Source organism: Atractosteus spatula, chromosome 5, assembly GCF_055471065.1.
Source record: "Atractosteus spatula isolate fAtrSpa1 chromosome 5, fAtrSpa1.hap1, whole genome shotgun sequence".
NCBI lineage: Eukaryota > Metazoa > Chordata > Actinopteri > Semionotiformes > Lepisosteidae > Atractosteus > Atractosteus spatula.
The window spans coordinates 6016533-6034664 of NC_142710.1; the positions used below are offsets into that span (position 1 = coordinate 6016533).

At 39.0% G+C, this 18132-nt stretch overlaps 2 protein-coding genes across 2 annotated transcripts; both read left to right on the plus strand.

Moving 5' to 3' along the window:
- The first annotated feature begins 2350 nt into the window (after positions 1-2350).
- Positions 2351-8995, plus strand: LOC148833687 (CD48 antigen-like). Its single transcript, XM_088916490.1, has 5 exons — positions 2351-2711; positions 3523-3861; positions 6196-6462; positions 7086-7200; positions 7812-8995. Exons 1-5 carry the CDS (start codon positions 2648-2650, stop codon positions 7876-7878), a joined length of 852 nt encoding a protein of 283 aa, XP_088772616.1. The 5' UTR covers positions 2351-2647; the 3' UTR covers positions 7879-8995.
- A 5654-nt stretch (positions 8996-14649) lies between these two features.
- LOC148833688 (SLAM family member 5-like) lies at positions 14650-17616 on the plus strand. Its single transcript, XM_088917776.1, has 4 exons — positions 14650-14836; positions 16023-16289; positions 16794-16908; positions 17531-17616. Exons 1-4 carry the CDS (start codon positions 14707-14709, stop codon positions 17595-17597), a joined length of 579 nt encoding a protein of 192 aa, XP_088773902.1. The 5' UTR covers positions 14650-14706; the 3' UTR covers positions 17598-17616.
- The last annotated feature ends 516 nt before the right edge of the window (positions 17617-18132 follow it).

The following is an 18132-nucleotide window of genomic DNA, read 5'->3' on the forward strand; positions in this document are numbered from 1 at the left end:
CATAAACCCCCTGTTTATTAGAGAAATGCAGAATTGAGGCATAGGAACAACCCTGATGTTATCCTTCCTAAACCTAACTTGATTCATAAACTTCTGGCCTTTCACCAGAAAATACGACAGAAAATTAACCGGAATCTCCCTTTTTACCCAAAGTCCTAACCTACCCAGCTGATCCTGTTTGGCCAGGAACATATATCAAACAAGTATTATTAAGATCAAGGGCATCACAATATCATGCTTGCCTCATTGAGTCTGACTGGGCAGGAGACTAAACCTTTGGATATCATGATGAGGCAAGTGTAGAGAATAAGAAAAGTTTTTGAGATTTTGAGAGTACAGAGAAGGAGGTAGACTACAGTATATACTTGCTGATTTTGAAATTGAATTGGAACATTAATCCTATGCTAAACATAGTGAATACTAGAAGAACTTTTGTATGGCTTGTTTTTCGTGTGATAGATGACAATTATTTTCAATAATAAATGAAAGATCCTGGCCAGTAGTGATGTGGCACCCTGAAACTGTCACACAGTGTAAATCATACATGTGTAAACAGTGTAAAAACTAAGCCTGTTTTTATATTCACATATGTGCATGATTCACATCATGTCCACTGCACCTGCTGTCGAAACTACAAGCTGTTTGTTCTTCTCTCTATTTTCCTGAAACATAATAATACTTCATTAATTTCAGCAAATGATTATCTTGCATGTTGCAATGAGACATCATTTGTCTGCTCTCTACAAAATCCATCAGAAAGACTTCCCAGTTCCCATTCTCACAGAGCAGTATGAGAATTTTCCTCTTCTGGCAGCGTATAGGTTTCTACATGCAGAAAATTCTCCACTGGTTTAATAGTTCCCACTGTTCCTTCACCATTGTCCTTCTGAGATGCCACCACATTATTTCTTAATTTTCATCAAATCAAGACAAAAAAGAATAGGTGAAGAACAGATGAAAGGACAAAAACACACAACAAACAGTGAAGGTGCTCTCCTGCTTGTTTTTTCTTCCCTTTTTTGCTTTCTGCTTTTCCTTTCCTTATTTCTAGGTGATTTCTCCTTTGTCTGAGAAAGGAGGCATGTTCCCAATCTTCTATCCCCTGGGAACTTTCTCCTTTAGCAATTCTAAGAAAGTTGGAAAATCTTCCCTCTGACCACTGAGTGTTTCAACCTAGCCACTACAACCATTTGTATAGCTGCAATGGTTAATTTGCACAGGTAGTATGGCGAAAGCATAATACCTCACATCTCTATGGATAGCTGATTTCTAGTTTTGGGTTAGGCTTATGTTGTTTTCATTGTGCCACATTAGATGCAGTCACAAATCCAGAATATATGAAGGCCGGGACCATATATGCATTGGCTTTGGCACTAAATGTATCTCAAACCCAAACACGATCTTCCAGCCCTCTCCACCATCTATCATTCACGTGTTTTACAGAAAGCAAATCCATCTGTGACAATCCTTCACCCCTCTTGATTAATCATTTCCAGTTACTCCCATCAGAACACAGATACCGACTCCCCAACTCCAAAACCTGTTGCCATATCATTACTTAGCGCTTGACTTTCTATGCAAATGTGTATGTACATTGTTGTACTTTTCGTGTTTTTCTTTTCTGTCTGTACACCAACACTGCTGCTGTAAAACAAATTCCCCCCTCAGGGAAAATAAAGACTATTTCTCTCTAGTAAGATGTTTTAAATCCGCATCTGTAATTTGAGGATCTCTGGGATGCACTGATCTCTGACCACCACTTCTCTTTCTTGAGCCAGACAAGTTAAAAACCAATTATTGAGCATGCTTTTCCTTCATTTTCATCTACTCCTTTTGTCATTATTAGATTTTGACTGAAAACATGATAAAGTGCTTCTACAAAATATTGAGTCAGGAGAATTAATATTTCAGCAAACAAGATATGGGCTTTTTTCATTTCGTTTTCATAAAGAGTCGGCAGCACAGTGGTGTGGTGATTAGCATTGCTGATTCTCAGCACTAGGCCTTTGAGTTCAGATCTGGACCTGGGATGCTATCTGAGTGGAGTTTGTATGTTTTCACTGTGTGCGTGTAGGTTTCCTCCTGGTGCTCTGGTTTCCTCGTAGTCTAAAGACATACCAAGGTTGTGACTGGGAAAACTGGCCCTGGCATTCTCTAACAAACCAATCAGAGAAAGTCTGAATACAGTGTGGGAGCTGACATTTTATTGATTCAAGGAAAGTTAATGTACTGTTCAGCAGAGACTCTGATATTACTTAGAAAACTGTTATTTGTCAAGTGTAGGCACATGAAGTTTCATGCTTCCTGCAGAGACGCAAACCACAACAGACTCAGAGGAAGTGGACAACTCAGACACAAGCGCCCTGCTCAATATGCTTCTCCCCCCACCCCCTTGGTGGAGAACATATGCAGCATGAGCAATCTTTATCGAAGCAAAATGTAATTTGAAATCAGGTTTAGGACAATTCCAGGAAATGGAATAAGCTTGCAAGTCATTGCCACTTGCCACTTTTGAATTATTTCGTATTGAAGTAAAGCAGAATTGAATGAGGAACCTTTCAGTCTCCTTCTGCATTTCAAACGTGAATATTCAGCTGAAGAGGAAGAACAACTGCCAAGTGTTGTTTGATCTGTTTGTTTGTACAGAATGTGTGGAGGTGGAGGATTCCCATTTCTCAGACATGCACTGTCAGTCAGTCTTCTTCTACTGGGTGAGTGACAACCAGTACTCTTAATGCACTTATAGTTTCAGTTGTGGGGGAATGAAGTGGAGTGTGCTTTGGACCTGTCATACTGCAAAATTGTTTCAGCTCCAGCTGATTTCTAAGCACTTTCTCAAAGGCATTTTAGTATCACATCTACTTTCCAAAACTCTTACAGTTGCGATCAACTGGCTCATACTGTATGTCATGCAATATTCAGATTCTGTCTTAGCCTTTCCACTCAATTCATTAAGGCTCTCAAAGGTGAATAAAGAGTAAATAAGGAGTCATTATTGCATAGGTATGAAAATAGAAATAAGGAGGCCAAATCCCTGGAATGTCTCTAACTTTCAGGTGAAATGTAAGAAACGATTTTTCATTTTTTAGAACATAAAACTAAAATGCATATTTGTAAATCAATTGTAATTGACTTCCTCAACATTTAAGTACACACACAGAGAATTCTTTGCATTTCTCATGTATTTTATGAATTATGATAAGCCGAGTGTGAAAAGAGTGGCATGTCATATTCAAGCTTGACAAACCATTTTGCTGTGTGTTATTTTCCTTAATTGTTTGAGAAAGTACATTAATTTGACATGGGCCACAAGCGTAGAGATAAAAAATAATCCTGCCATAATCACAAACATTTTATGACTATTTTTATCAAAACTGTTTGAAAGAAGATTTTTTTTTTGATGAGAGACATTGAACTACTTGTAAAGTACTTGAAACGAATGTCCTAATACTTCTATTGTAACATCATCTTTGACCTGCATGTTTATCATGTTGGTAAAAAGCTTACTTCTTGCCCCTCCAGTGTGTCAGGTGTCTATCAGTGGCGCCTCTCCATTGGTGCTGAACGGCACTCTGGGACAGTCAGTTACTCTGCCCTCGGGGTTCGATGAGAAAACCTACAGCAGCAGTAATATAACACTACTGTTTTGGAAAATGAACACAACTGTTATCATGCAGTTCCTAAATAAAAACTGGTCTGCTCTTAAGAGTGATCACTTCAAAGACAGACTCACTGTAAACACAAGGGACGGCTCTTTAACGATCTCTCAGCTAAAAGGAGGAGACGAGGGAGAGTATGTGCTCAGTGGCTTCGGATCTGCAGGCAACCTGCCTCAACAAAGGATAACCCTTCATGTTTTTGGTAAGCAGCTTGTTCCTCAGAGATTTCATTGGATTTTAAACATTGTTTTTTATTTAATTGAAAAAGAGTATTTGTAAATACTGTACTTGTTAAAGTTTCCTCATTCCAAAATAAAACAGAGAAGAAAGATTTCAATTGTACTTGAGGATTTAAGGAAGTCAGGCTTTAGTCCTTATTGGAAAACTCTGCATAGTGTTTACTTATCCTTTTACATACTGTAGCTTAGCAAGCCTGCTCATGAATCACCCTTGTTGTTCTATTAAGTTTACAGTAATGACAATTGTATAGATCTCAGCTATACAAAGGTCTAAAACATAGGTCACAACTTCTGAATCAATTATTGACCTGACTGTTGGAGTTTTAGCTTTATAATATATTGTATTGGCTTTGTATTTCAGATTTGCTTTGTATTTAAGATTAAATGCATTCTGAAGGTTTTCCTTACTGTGTGAGCTATTCTTCAACATTTTAGTGGTGAAAAATAGGCCACCTGGTGAGGGTTAACAAGACAAATTACCAAGATACATGTAAGAAATGTAACTAGTTTTTCCTGTCTGTATCCATGGGAGTGGCGTGGAGATACTGTAGTTGATTCATACAAGTACCTGGGTGTTCACATTGACGATAGACTGGAATGGAGTAAGAGCACCGAGGCCATCTACATGAAGGGCCAAGGCCAACTTTATATCTTGAGGAGGCTCAGGTCCTTCAACAAGTGTAGAAAGATGCTTCATACGCTCTATCAGTCTGCTATAGCGAGTGCCATGTTCTACGTGGTGGTGTGCTGGGGCTCTGGGATTAGAGCAGGGGATGCCAACAGGTTGAACAAGCTCATCAAAAGAGCCAGTTCTATCTTTGGGTCTGATCTGGACCCTTTGGAGGTAGTGGCTGAGAGGAGAATGGTGTCCAAATTAATGCCCATCATGGACAACGTCTCCCATCCCCTCTATGACATGCTTGTGAGAATGAAGAGCACGTTCAGCAATAGAGTGATCCAACCACGGTGCGACTGGGAGCGCTACAGGAGGTCATTCTTGCCTTCTGCCATAACACTTTACAACTCATCCACTGTGTTGCAGGGACAACATTGACCTGTTTTGGGACTAAATATGAATTCTGTTTACAGCTGGTTTTCTGTTCACAACTGGTGTATAATATATGCTGAGGATTTGTGCAATATATTTATAATGTGTTATACATTTTCTTGTGTACTGTACATTCTGGTTTGTTTTTGTATATTCTGTACTGTGTGCAATTCTCTATAATCCATTTTTATTGCACTTCTCACTGGCTGTGCTTACTGTATTGTATTGTTGTATTATTGTATTATTACGTTACACTGTACTGTGTTGACTGTGCCTGGCTGCTGTTGCCCTGCAATTTCCCTCACGGGATTAATAAAGTATCAATCTAGTTTGTCTAGATCCTTCCCAAGTCATGCTTTTGATCATATACATTATATCCATCATACTGTATATACATTACATTTCCATGTTCAGTGACGACTGCGATCCATTTAAAGTGGAATTCCAGCGATATATTTCGCATTTCGGGGTTAGAAAGAATCAGCATTGATGAATGCATTTCAAACCTCAATGAAAGTCAAATGTACACAGTAACTATAAACCGATTGACATCACAAAATAGATTACATTTCAGGGTATGCACAGTGTCATGTTCTGCGATTCAGAATGAGCCAACCAAACTTCTGGTTGCGTGTGCGGCCCTATGGCATTGTAAACAAGCAGTATTGTGAATACATCTCTTTTAATCCAATAGAAATATTGCTTTCGATTTCAAGACGGTTTCCCCAACAAATACTACTTAGTTGTTAACTCTGCATGCAGATCATGTTAGAACATTTCTGTGGTGAAATGTCTGCTGCACAACCTGTACTTATTCCATCTTATTCTATCAAATTACATTAGTCATTACAGAGACTAGTGAGCAGGAAGGGCTGCATCTCATTGCAATTCATAGGAACTCAAATGCAAGTTCAACATGGTGACTTACAGTACTTTCACAAAGTTCACTATTTTGTGTTTAATTTGAAATGTATTTTTTCTATAATGTCACTGAATTTATTTTGTTACCGAGATTTAATAACGAGCCTGAGAAATTGGGACTGCGGTTCCCCTTTAAATGAAAAAACCTGGGAATTGTCTTTTAATGTATCTTAATTTTATTTGGGATTTGACAAGTCCGTACCTGCAGCCAGGAGAATCTAATTTTCATTTTATTCTAAGAGAAAAAAAGACACATTAGAAAACTAAACATTACCATGGCCAATTTGTAATGATAACGCTCTTCTGTTTTTATTGTCCACATATTTAGAGAAGATCCAAGCAGTGGAGATTCAGACAGAGGTGGTTTATAAGGATAATGGAAGCTGTGTTCTGACTCTGACCTGTCAGGTGACAGGGGGCGGCCATGTTTCTTTTCATTGGCTGAAGGATGGGCGTGACATTCCTGGGACTCCCAGTGGTGCTGTTCTAGAGCAGATAGCTCATCCTACAGATGGTGCTTTCAGCTTCAACTGCGCAGCCTTCAATCCTGTGAGCAGTCTGTCTGCTTCTGCACTTGCAGAGTGTTACTCACAAGGTGAGCTCAGCATCTTCTCATATGGAGACTAATGGGCATTCATGCTAATGTTTATAAGAGCTGTTATGAGTGGATAGTACTGTGTGAGAGTTTTAAATTAAATCTGAACACACAAGGTGAGCTCAGCATCTTAGCATATGGAGAACTATGTCCATTCAAGCTAAGTTTAATCATTGCAGTTAATAAGAGCTATTACTGTATTTATACTGTATGTAAGTTTTAACTGTAATTTGAATCCCTTACACCGTTGAAGTTAAATTGAAATGATGGGATTTGTTTCATATTCAGAGTGTGCTAATTTTCCTTTAATTCACCAAAAGGGTAGGAAGGCATCTTACAGTAAGAACTCTTTTAATTTAATTGATTATGACAAGACACAGATATCTGTTGCCAGAACACTTCAAAACTGGTATACAAGGCGTTTCTGCCTCCCTGATTAAGGTATCTCGACCATTGTATTTATTTGTAACACATACAGAAAAGTACCATATTGTGTGTAATCTATTTAGTTAATGTAGATAACCAATTTCCATTTCAAACCTTTATTTTAGACACATACTCTACAGGGCTTGTGAGACACCAGGTGACTTTAAAGTGTTTGTTCCTCTCGGTCTCGATTTCAGACTCCAGACCCATGTTTTCGCTGTGTGCGTTGAAGACAGTCCTGTTCTCTGTGGGTCTGGTCATCATGGTGTCTGCTGTCATTGGTGTCCACATCGGGGAGACCCTCAGGAACAGGTGAATGAAGCTCTGCCAGACTCCGAAAGCAGAGAAGGTCTGAGCTAAAAGGGGATCATTTGTATTCTAAAGTCTTCTAATAACCTTATACAGCACACTGAGATGAAAGATGAGACATTGTTTCTTCTTAGGAAACTGATACAAGGGAGAGAACTATTTTCAAATTCTAAAATTACTGCTTTTTCAATCTCACAAAAAATTAAAGTGGATTTTATTCTGTGGTTTATTAAAGGTGCTAGTCAAGGTTCCTGCAAGACCATTTCCATTAATCTGCTCAGACCTACAGACAGTTCAGTGACAGGTGTCTCTCCTGTTACATTCTTTCAGCAGCCTGAGTAGTTCAAGCCTGAGCTTTATCCCCCACACCATGTCAATTGCTCATACAGACTAGTTGATTTTTCTAGTTTCAAATGATATGTGCACAGAGAACTCAGGATATCCCTTCATGGGAGTACTGTACCTTGTGATAATATATGACCAGTGTGTTCAAAATGTGTAAGAAAATTGGCATGATGTACAATAACTGAAGAAATACAGAGTAGAAATAGAATAAACTTTGTAGTACAGAATCAATCATGTTAATTTTGTTCCTGGATTTTTTTTTGTTTCAGACATAAAACTGAGCACCCAGAGGGTGTGGAGGATCAACATCTCAGAAAGGCTGAAACCTCTTTCTGACCATCAGACTCGAGCCAAAACAACCTCAACACCGTACTCCTAACCAAGGACTTAGGGAGTTTTGGGATGTTTAGTAAATGGAGATTTATAAGAGAAGTGTTGGAGGAAGATTAGGTCCTAATGTTGCCTTCTTCCACTCTCCTACTCTCACACCTCTCCCATCTCCCCATCTTCACCCTTGTAGCAGCTCCGCAGATCATTCCTTGTGAAAGTGAGTGGAGGGGGTTCAGTAAGCCTCATCCTTACAGTCAGGCTGCTTCTCTTAGCTAGGGGAGTCTCTCCAAACAACCATTTTTACTGAAATATCATCTCTTATCCCCCACACCATTTCCATTGTTGGTAAAGACAAATAAGTGAAATCATATTTCAGTTAGTTGGTCAAGCTACAGTATATAAATAAAATAGAGCAGGCTACAAGATCTTCACTTGGTACAAAACTCATACGTATTAAATTTTAATATGAATCTACAAATTTGATAGGTTGTCTCCTTACATTGCACATAGTTTTTTTTCTGGTGTACAATACGACAAAAGCTCATTCCACCATTGACTTAAAGAAGGCAAAAAATGTGTTTTCCAGTCTTTCAATATACAGTATTTTAGCTGCAGTCATTGACAAAAGTATAATATGTTTACCTTTATTTTCAAAATTTGATATGTTTAAAAATATATATTTATATAACCCAAAACAGTTAAATGTGTGTCAAATGGTATTTTATTTTTCCGTTATTGATAATAATTCAAATGTACATCTCAATTTATAATTTTTTATAATTTCAAAACATATGCATAACATCAACCTTTTCTGATTTTGCAACATGGGCACTCAGATGATAACGTAGCTTTAAATTGATTTATTCTCAATGGCATATAATATATATGATGGAGTATATTAATACTGTATATATTAATTAAATAATCTATGTGTAATTCTAGTGAAAATGTTGTGTTCAATTCTCTAAGAACGTCTGCTGCTCTTCTACTAACTCCTCAGATTGAAAATCATTTTCACATTTTTCCTTTTTTGTATAAAACTACACTTCAATTCTGTATTCAGCACATCATGTGGTTTAAAGATAAAACCATTAAGGGAATAAATACCTTGAATGGCTTTCTCTATTGGTGTGTGAGTAGGAATTGAGAATTCTTTTTTAATGTTATCGTAACCAAGTTGTGTATCTCCAAACATTTAAAAAATGCTCATCAGGTATATTGTGCATTTCCTTTTGACTGATTCAAAGTGTAAAAAAGTATAATCATGACATAAATCACATATTTCCATAATACACTTCTCCTGCCATTTAAGTGTGATGCCATCTGAAACAAGTGGTGGAAGAAACAAGTTATCCCATTGTAACGTTGCCATAGCCAAAATGTAATGTAGTGGCTCTCTGAAGGCACCAGTTCTGTAGGGTTTGGGCATTTACTGGGACAATTATTAATTGTAGCAGTAAATCACAAAATTGATTCTTGCGATGGCTTTAGAATCCAACCATGCGACATAACTCAAACAACGCACACACACAGGTACTAATACACGAGGATACATTTATTAATACATAGAATATGCATATAAACCTAACAGATCTTATCGAGAGGGTTATCAGAATACAAAAGATATATATTCATTCAGTTACAAAGAGTTACATATATCAAGAGGACATACGTTCAGTATATCATTCATTTAGACCGTTTCATAAATGAACTTGGTTATAACTTCTACATTAGATACTTGAAACAAGTACATAACTCTTAGGAATTAAATTGATATCAACTGGTTGGGAAAACAATTGAATTCTCGAGCTGTAATGCATTGAAGTTGAATACTCATCCAATTTCTGGGGATTCATATGTCCTGCAGGCACAAACAATCAGCTGCAGGCTTGTTGCTGTCCAATCCGCGCTCTCTGGCTCCGTGCCAGGCTGTGCTGTGCGGCTTGCGACGGTGCGCTGCTGATGCTCACTGACCGGCTAGTTAGTGTTGGCTTTAACTAGCAAATTTTGTGCACAGGAGAAAAGATGACTGTGGGTCCCAGCAAGTCAGGAAGAGGACCGGTTCGTTCCTGATGAAGAGCTAGTTCTGAATAGTGATTCAGCAGTCCACAGTTCTGACCTGTTCACGAGGCCTGCTGCTGGTGCTAACCTCAGGTGGATCCTCTGGTTACTCTCTGGCAACCTCCGCTCTAGACTCTTAGAACAAAGGAAAGTTCTGGCACTCGGACACACTGGCCATTCCGTGGTTGTCCGGGCTGAGTCTCAGGATGGTCAGGAGGCGCGCTGCAAGAATGTCCTGCCCTTGGGCTCCTGGGCTGTCCTGCCCTGGAATTCTCCTTTAGAATTCCCTTCGAAAAAGTTCACAGAATTCTCCCCGAAGTCTCTTCTGAATCTCTCAGGCTCTCTGTGTTGCCTGTTTTTACCTGGAGGAACTTCAGCTCGTTGATTGACTGAAAGTTCCATGGGCATCAGAGTCCCACGTGGGTTACTTGGCCCTACCAGTCCCTGATTGGTTGATCAAGGTGAGATATGAGTCACTTACTCCTGACACTTAGGAATGCAGTCCAGATGTCCATCTGGCACTCCCTAGACAGATAGGCGCCAATGGATGACCATTGATCATGATACCCAGGCTTAGCTAAGTGCATCCCCCTTTGGGAGCTGTCCTAGGAAACCTTATCAAAGGAAACCTTAAATCAGCCTGCATGAATAGTTTCTCTGTGGCTGCACCACAGAGATGAACAGAGAGATGAGGCCTAATTTGGGAAAGCTCAGAAACACTTAATTCTGCCTTATTAATAAGCCTCGGCGCTACACCATAAAACAGGAAATGTAGTCAAAGTTTGACCTTTTTCCAAAAATGTATCGTGTTATTAAGTACGGCTCTCGAAGAAGTATTCACCATCTGTTGCTCCAATAATAACCGAGAAGGTATACAGTAACTGTGTTAGCTTTCAACCAACTGAAAACACTTCCAGTAGACCAGCCAGATAAAATAGATCAAATTTGTCAGATTTAATAAATGGCCTTCTTCATAAGGACCTTGCAACATTTAGATTTTTATCTGTACAATTTCTGAGCCCAAATACATTTAGAATTCTATTTATGAATATTTGTGGCAAACATTTTACCAGTAGTGATCTAAATACAGAAATTTAGGTAAAACAGACATTGTGATCACATTCACTATTTTGATCATTAACAATAGTAGATGAGCCCATGTCTCTAAATTAAATTTAATATTCTTAATTCAATTTATTGAATTGGTTCTGTTCTGCTGTTACATGAATACTTAAATATCTAAGCCAATGACGCAACCCTTTGAAGTGTGTCTTTGTCATGCATGGTAGTATTGCGGTACCACACAGTGATGCCACTAGTGAGGACACTTTCTATGGTGCTGCAGTAAAAGTTCATGAGCAACTGCTTCCCCATACCACATATATTTAAGCACTGCAGAAAGCGCAAGTGCTGTTGTGCCTTTTTGGGACTGGCTACAGTGTTGTGAGACCAAGCCAGGTCAGTGGAGATCTGCAGGCAGAGGAACCAGAAGCAGCTGACAGTTTCCACTGCTGTGCCATCGATGCTGACTGGGGCGTGACTCCCTCTGGGTCTCCTGAAGTCCACAATGAGCTCTTTTGTCTTGTTGCCATTCAGGGCCAGATTGTTGTCAAGGCACCATCTTGTAAGATGCTCCACCTCACTCCTGTATGTGGACTCATCGTTGATGTTGATCAGTTCAATAATAGTGGTGTCGTCTGTAAACAATGGTGTGCTTGCTGCTGTAAGTGGCTGTACAGTCGTAGGTGAACATGGAGTATAGCCTAGGACTGAGAGAGCAGCTTTGTGGACCTCCAGTAGGATCGCTCTAGAGGAGATATTGTTGCCAATTTCTACCACCTGAGGACTGTCCATCAGGAAATCCAGTATCCAGCTGCAGATAGAGTTGCAGAAGCCCAGATTCCTGCGTTTCGGGACCAGATTGGCAGGAACAATTGTGTCGAAGGCCGAGCTGTAATCAATAAACATCATCCTAACATAGGTGCCCCATCCGTCTAAATGTTCTAGGGCAGTATGAAATGCTAGAGAAATGGTATCATTAACTGACCTATTCATGCGATAAGCAAACTGAAGTGGGTCAAGGAAGTCTGGGATAGAGCAATTTATATAGGACAATACTAGTCTTTCCAGGCACTTCATGACCACTGCAGTGAGTGCCACTGGGCGGTAATCGTTAAAGCAAGTTACCTTGGTCTTCTTGGGCAGTGGCACAATTGTGGTTTTCTTAAAGCACTCTGGGTACAACTGACAGGGACAGAGAGAGGTTAAAAATGTCTATGTACACAGGAGATAGCTGGTCTGCACAGGTTTTAAGGACAAGAGGGAAGACATCATATGGGCTGGCTGCTTTACAGGTTTTCACTCTCTTAAAGGCTCCATGGACCTCATGATTACAGAGCTGTAACACAAAGTCCCCTGTTTCACAGGGAGCCTTGAGAGCAGCTCGGTGTTCTGAGCCTCAAAACAGAAGTAAAAGATGTTCAGCTCATCTAGTAGAGATGCTACAGTGGAGGAAATGCCTCTAGTGTTATCTTTATAGTTATATAGAGAATAGGCTTTATAGTTTTATAAATTAAGCTTATATAACTTTAAGTTAATTAAGTTAATTTAAATTAAGTTAATTAATTAAGCTGAATCAACTTTATAGTTTTATAAATTAAGCTATATATAGCTTATATTATATATAGAACAGGTTTTTCTGTGTGCTGAGAAAAGTTAATTTCTACACAGTCTTTGGCAGAAAATATAATTGAACATCCTTGTAAAATAATTTTGCTGCTCTACATTTGTAGCTTATAATGTGAGATACATTACGTGTCTGTGTGTGCAGATGTCCAGTAGGTGGTGCTGTTTTTGTATTGTGTGTAATGTGGTGGAGAGCGAGTGCTCAGTTGACTGTAGCCATGGAGCTCTGTGTCCTCAGAGGGGGTGTCTGAAAGTACTAGACTGGTACAAGACCACAGGAGCCTGTGTAAACTCTTCTCAGGACACAGTGATGTGGTGTAAAACTAGGTGTGGGTATGAATACAGAGAATGACACCGAGTACAAGTGCATTGGACCTATAAACTATATTATTGCACTCAGATGGAAAACGTTTCATATATATTTTGTACATATTTATTATGAAAAGATGAATCAGTAAGATGAACCTGTGACTCACCTGATTTTACATAAAAATTATAATAAATCTATCTCTTTCACTGTATTAATGTTTATCAGTCTCTTGTTTTGTTTGATCTCTGTCATCAACATCAGGGAATGTTTCAACTCAGTGTTGGATCTCAGTTCCGTTGACTCAGTCTTCCAGAGAGGCAGTTGTATAGTATCTCCATTCAATAGGAAGCCAGAGACTATTTAAAAACTGTTCTTATGAACTGTAAGAAATTGAAGTTTTCTGATAGCTGTAGAGAACCACAGCAGACTCAGAGGAAGTGAGCAAGTCAGACACAAGCCAAGTGCCCACAATACCCCTTCTGTCCCCCCTCCTCCCCTTGCTGGAGAAAAGTGCTCACTCCAATGTGCCACCTACAACACCCACTTCAGCATGAACAGTAACTTTAAATTCTTCAACTCTGATTTGAAATTTGGTTAATGGCAATTACAGGAAATAAAATAAGCTTGCAAGTCATTTCCACTTAAAAAAAAAACAGAACTAAATGAGGAACCTTCCAGGCACCCTCTGCATTTCAAAGTGAATATTGAGCTGAAGAGGAAGAAGATGTGTCAGGCTTTGTTTGATCTGTTTGTTCGTACAGAATGAGTGGAGTTGGAGGATTCCCATATCTCACACGTGCACTGTCAGTCCTTCTTCTTCTGCTGGGTAAGTGACAACCTGAACTCCTAATGCACAGAGCAGAGTAATGACATGGAGATGTGTACTTTTCTCATGTTCTAGTGTAAAATCCTAATGTATCAAGCACTGTGTAAGAAAATAAATCTATTAACGTACTGTAAATCTAAAACTAACATTAACTAACATCCTCTATTTAATAAACACTTGCAGACAATACAGGTGTTTTAGTACAGCTTGTCATTTAGATTTCAAATTTTAATTATACTGGGAATTGCCTTTATATCAACCTTATTTTGAAAGACACTGCCTACATACATAGAAGCAATTATTATTCAATAATGTGGGTTTTAATAGTGCACATATATTCAAAATATTTCATGTCTATTAAAAAAAATGTTCAATTTCATGCAAGGAAGAATGTGGTTTAAATGTACCCTGATAACTATTACAATCATCAGTGTGCCTCCTCTCTTGCGGTTATCTAGATATGTGAAAACTAACAAGTAAAGGTTCATTCCAAAGGATAAAGAAATGAAAACACTAAGTTTAGGCTGTGGAGCCTTCTTCAAGCATGAGGGAGCAAGGGAAAGTAGTAAATAAAATGATTTTAAATTTTGAAATAAAATGAATTTTGTTCAAGTAAAATTGAAAAATGAATTACATTTTGAAATTAATTTAAATAAAATATGTGAAAAATAACTTAATTAAATTAGCACGAACTGTTTCTCATATTTTATTGTATCCTGTTTCATTATTTGTTCTTTCAGGTGTCAATCTGCCCCTGTCAGTGTCTGCTGAGGAGAATGTCACAGGAGCTGTGGGTCGATCAGTCACTCTGCCTTCTGGTGTGCTGAGTGTGTCTGTCCAAGACGTTGTCTTAATGGATTGGAAATACAGGATTCAAGGGAAAGCTATTGTAGATTTTAGTGGTGGGAAAACAAACCCAGATCTGTCCCCTCAGTTCAGGGGGAGGATACAGATGAGTGATCAGAGTGGAGATTTAACACTGACTCAGTTACACCTGGATGACTCTGGAACATACACGTTCACTGGGATCAGAAAAACAGGAGCTCAGATCCCTACAAAGATCATTAACCTGCAGGTGTACGGTAAGAAGTTACTTTATTTTCATTTTAATTTCGTATGAATTTCAGATATTTATATAAAATGATTCAATCCTCATTTTCAACCAGGTATAATTGATATTATCAAGGTTTGGGCTCACACACAGTGAACTTAGTGTTTAAAGCATACAGTATGTTAAAAAAAACCAATTACATTCTACGTCTGTGAAGAGCAACACTAGTATATTTCAGTTTTTGGTTTTGTGGTTTATGTTAATTATTGTTACTTTTGCTGCTGGTAAATTAAGGTCAACACTTCTTGCCACAAACATTTTGCTCTGTGTTTGAGCACTGATAGTAGTGAATTTGGACTGTATTATTTTTAATTTAACTCCAGTACATTCTGTTACTTTATATTTGTAACGGTCTGATGCTGATGGGGAACACAGCAAAATACTCTGTTTCAATACTCTGTTTAAGAAATGTGTAACCAGTGTGTGTAGCTGCTACCCAAACCATGTGTTGATAAAATACGTGTCACGATTATAGTCCCCCCTCCTTAAGGGTGCTCCAGCCCTTTCACGTGAGACTTTATTCTGTGCACCTGTTTCCTATTCCCAGCCCACCTTAAAAGCCAGGCGCTGACGCTCATCCGGGCTCTGCATCTAATTTCCATATCATGCGAGTCCGGGACCTGGAAGCGCCCGGTCCCGGTCCCGGTCCCGTCCCCGTCCGCCGGTTCCGACCCGGCCTTCGTGGTTTTAATTCCTTGTTCTGATGGATCTCCTGGTTTTGGATTTTCTCGTGTGTTTTTGGATACTCTCTAAGGACTACTCTTTTGGATTGTTCGCCTCGGCCACACCTCCCCCGTGCACCAGCGCACCTTGGACACGCCCCCCTGTTTTCAGCCCCGTTTTCCTGCATGACGTTTCCCCAGTATTTCCCCACTCCGTCGGACTGTGTCGTCCGCATAGGGTCCGGAAAGAACTGTTCGTTACAATACGTGTGTTTATTTCCCATTATGTGTCTTTTTTCCAAGTACAGTGGCAAATCTGATGCATTGAATTTCTCTTAATTTATTACATGCTATGAAAGAGGTCAGCTTCTCCATATAGTAGACCTTAAATGTTCTTTCATTTAAATCTGGCAAAATAAATTTTTGGAAACTAAACTTTATCATGGGCAATTTGTAATGGGAACACTCTTCTGTTTTTAATGTCCACATATTTAGAGCTGATCCAAGCAGTGAGGATTCAGACAGAGGTGGTCTATAAGGATAATGGAAGCTGTGTTCTGACTCTGACCTGTCAGGTGACAGGGGGCAGCAATGTTTCTTTTCATTGGCTGAAAGGTGGGCGTGGCATTCCTGGGACTCCCAGTGGTGCTGTTCTAGAGCACATAGCTCATCCTACAGATGGTGCTCTCACCTTCAACTGCACAGCCTTCAATCCTGTGAGCAGTCAGTCTGCTTCTGCACTTGCAGAGTGTTACTCACAAGGTGAGCTCAGCGTCTTCTCATATGGAGTCAGATGGCCATTCAAGCTAAGTTTCATCATTGTAGTTAATAAGAGCTATTGCTGTATTCATACTGCATGTGAGTTTTAAATGTAATTGAATCCGTTACACTGTTTAAGTAACATTGAAATGATGGGATTTGTTTCATATTCGGAGTGTGCTAATTCTCCTTTAATTCTCCAAAGGGTTGGAAGGCATCTTACAGTTAGAACCTTTCTTATTTCAATGATCACAACAACACAGACATAAAATTTCCATGAACACTTCAAAACTGATACACAAGACATTTTTTTCCTGATTAATATATCTGGACCATTATATTTATTTGTATGCAATACATACAGAAAAGCAACATATTGTGTGTAATCTATATTGTATGTAGATAATCAATCTCCATTTCAAACCTTTATTTTAGACACATACTCTACAGGGCTTGTGAGACACCAGGTGATTTTAAAGTGTTTGTTCCTCTTGGTCTCGATTTCAGACTCCAGACCCATGTTTTCGCTGTGTGCGTTGAAGACAGTCCTGTTCTCTGTGGGTCTGGTCATGATGGTGTCTGCTGTCATTGGTGTCCACATCAGGGAGACCCTCAGCAACAGGTGAATGATACTGTGTCTGAAGTTCTGATCTAAAAGGAGCTCATTAGTATTAATGTTCTATTAACATTATACAACACACTGAGATAAAAGGCAAGACATTGTTTCATCTTGGGAAACTGTTTTCATACTGCACATGAGAAATATTTTCAGATGGCAAAAGTATTGGTTTTTGAACTCAGAAAAACGAGTGTGGAGTTCCTTCTGTACAGTATGTTATTAAAGTTGTTAGATTAGTGTTTATGAAGCAAAGTTTTCTCTTCCCTAATCAGACCTACAGATAGTACTTTGACAGATATTACTCCAGATACTGTACTTCACCTACCTAAGGTGAAACCTTTCTAGTTTCCAAAACGTTATGTGCCCAGAGAACTCAGGAGCCCTGATTCTATAGGACAGCAGTCATGATGTTAACTCCAGGTAAAGACATCATGCACATGAATGGGTTGAATAGAGTGATCAGTTTACAGTATCTTCTGTTAACATAAGAGCTGTGACTGTTCAGAAAGTGTAGTACAGTCTGCATAATAAACAAAAACTGAAGAAAAACAGAATAGGTACAGAGTAATCTTTTACAGAACAGAATGTGTCATGATAATTTTCTTCCTGGATATCTGTGTTTCAGACATAAAACTGACCACAAACAGGAAGTGAGGGGTCAAGAACTCAGAAAGGCAGAAACTTCTTTCTGACCACCAGACTCAAGCTGAAACAACCTGGACACTGTGCTCTTAACCAAGGACTTGAGTTTCAGGTTATTTCATAACTTGTGTTCATAACAGACTTTTGGGACGAATTTTAGCTCTGATTGTCAACAGCTTTCACTCTTCTACATATAATATACATTGTATTTATCTTGTAAATAGCTTGTACTTGTAAATATCTTGTATCTTGTACTTCCCTCTGGGCATTTCTCTCACACCTCTACCACCACCCCTGCTTCACCCTTACAGCAGCTCCCCAGCTCATTCCTTATGAATGTGAGGGAGGTTCAGTGTGCCTCATCCTTACAGCCAGGCTGGCGTTCTCTCAAACCCTAATACATTAATTAGAGGATCCAACCAAATTACTTTGCTGTGTACAGAGTCCATTTCTTTGCAAGGCAAGGTAATTGAACCCCCATGTAAAATAACTGTTGCTTTACATCTGTAATTTATTATGGGATATACATTACATGTCAGTGTGTGAAGATGTCCAGCAGCTGGTGCTCTTTCTGCACTGTGTGTG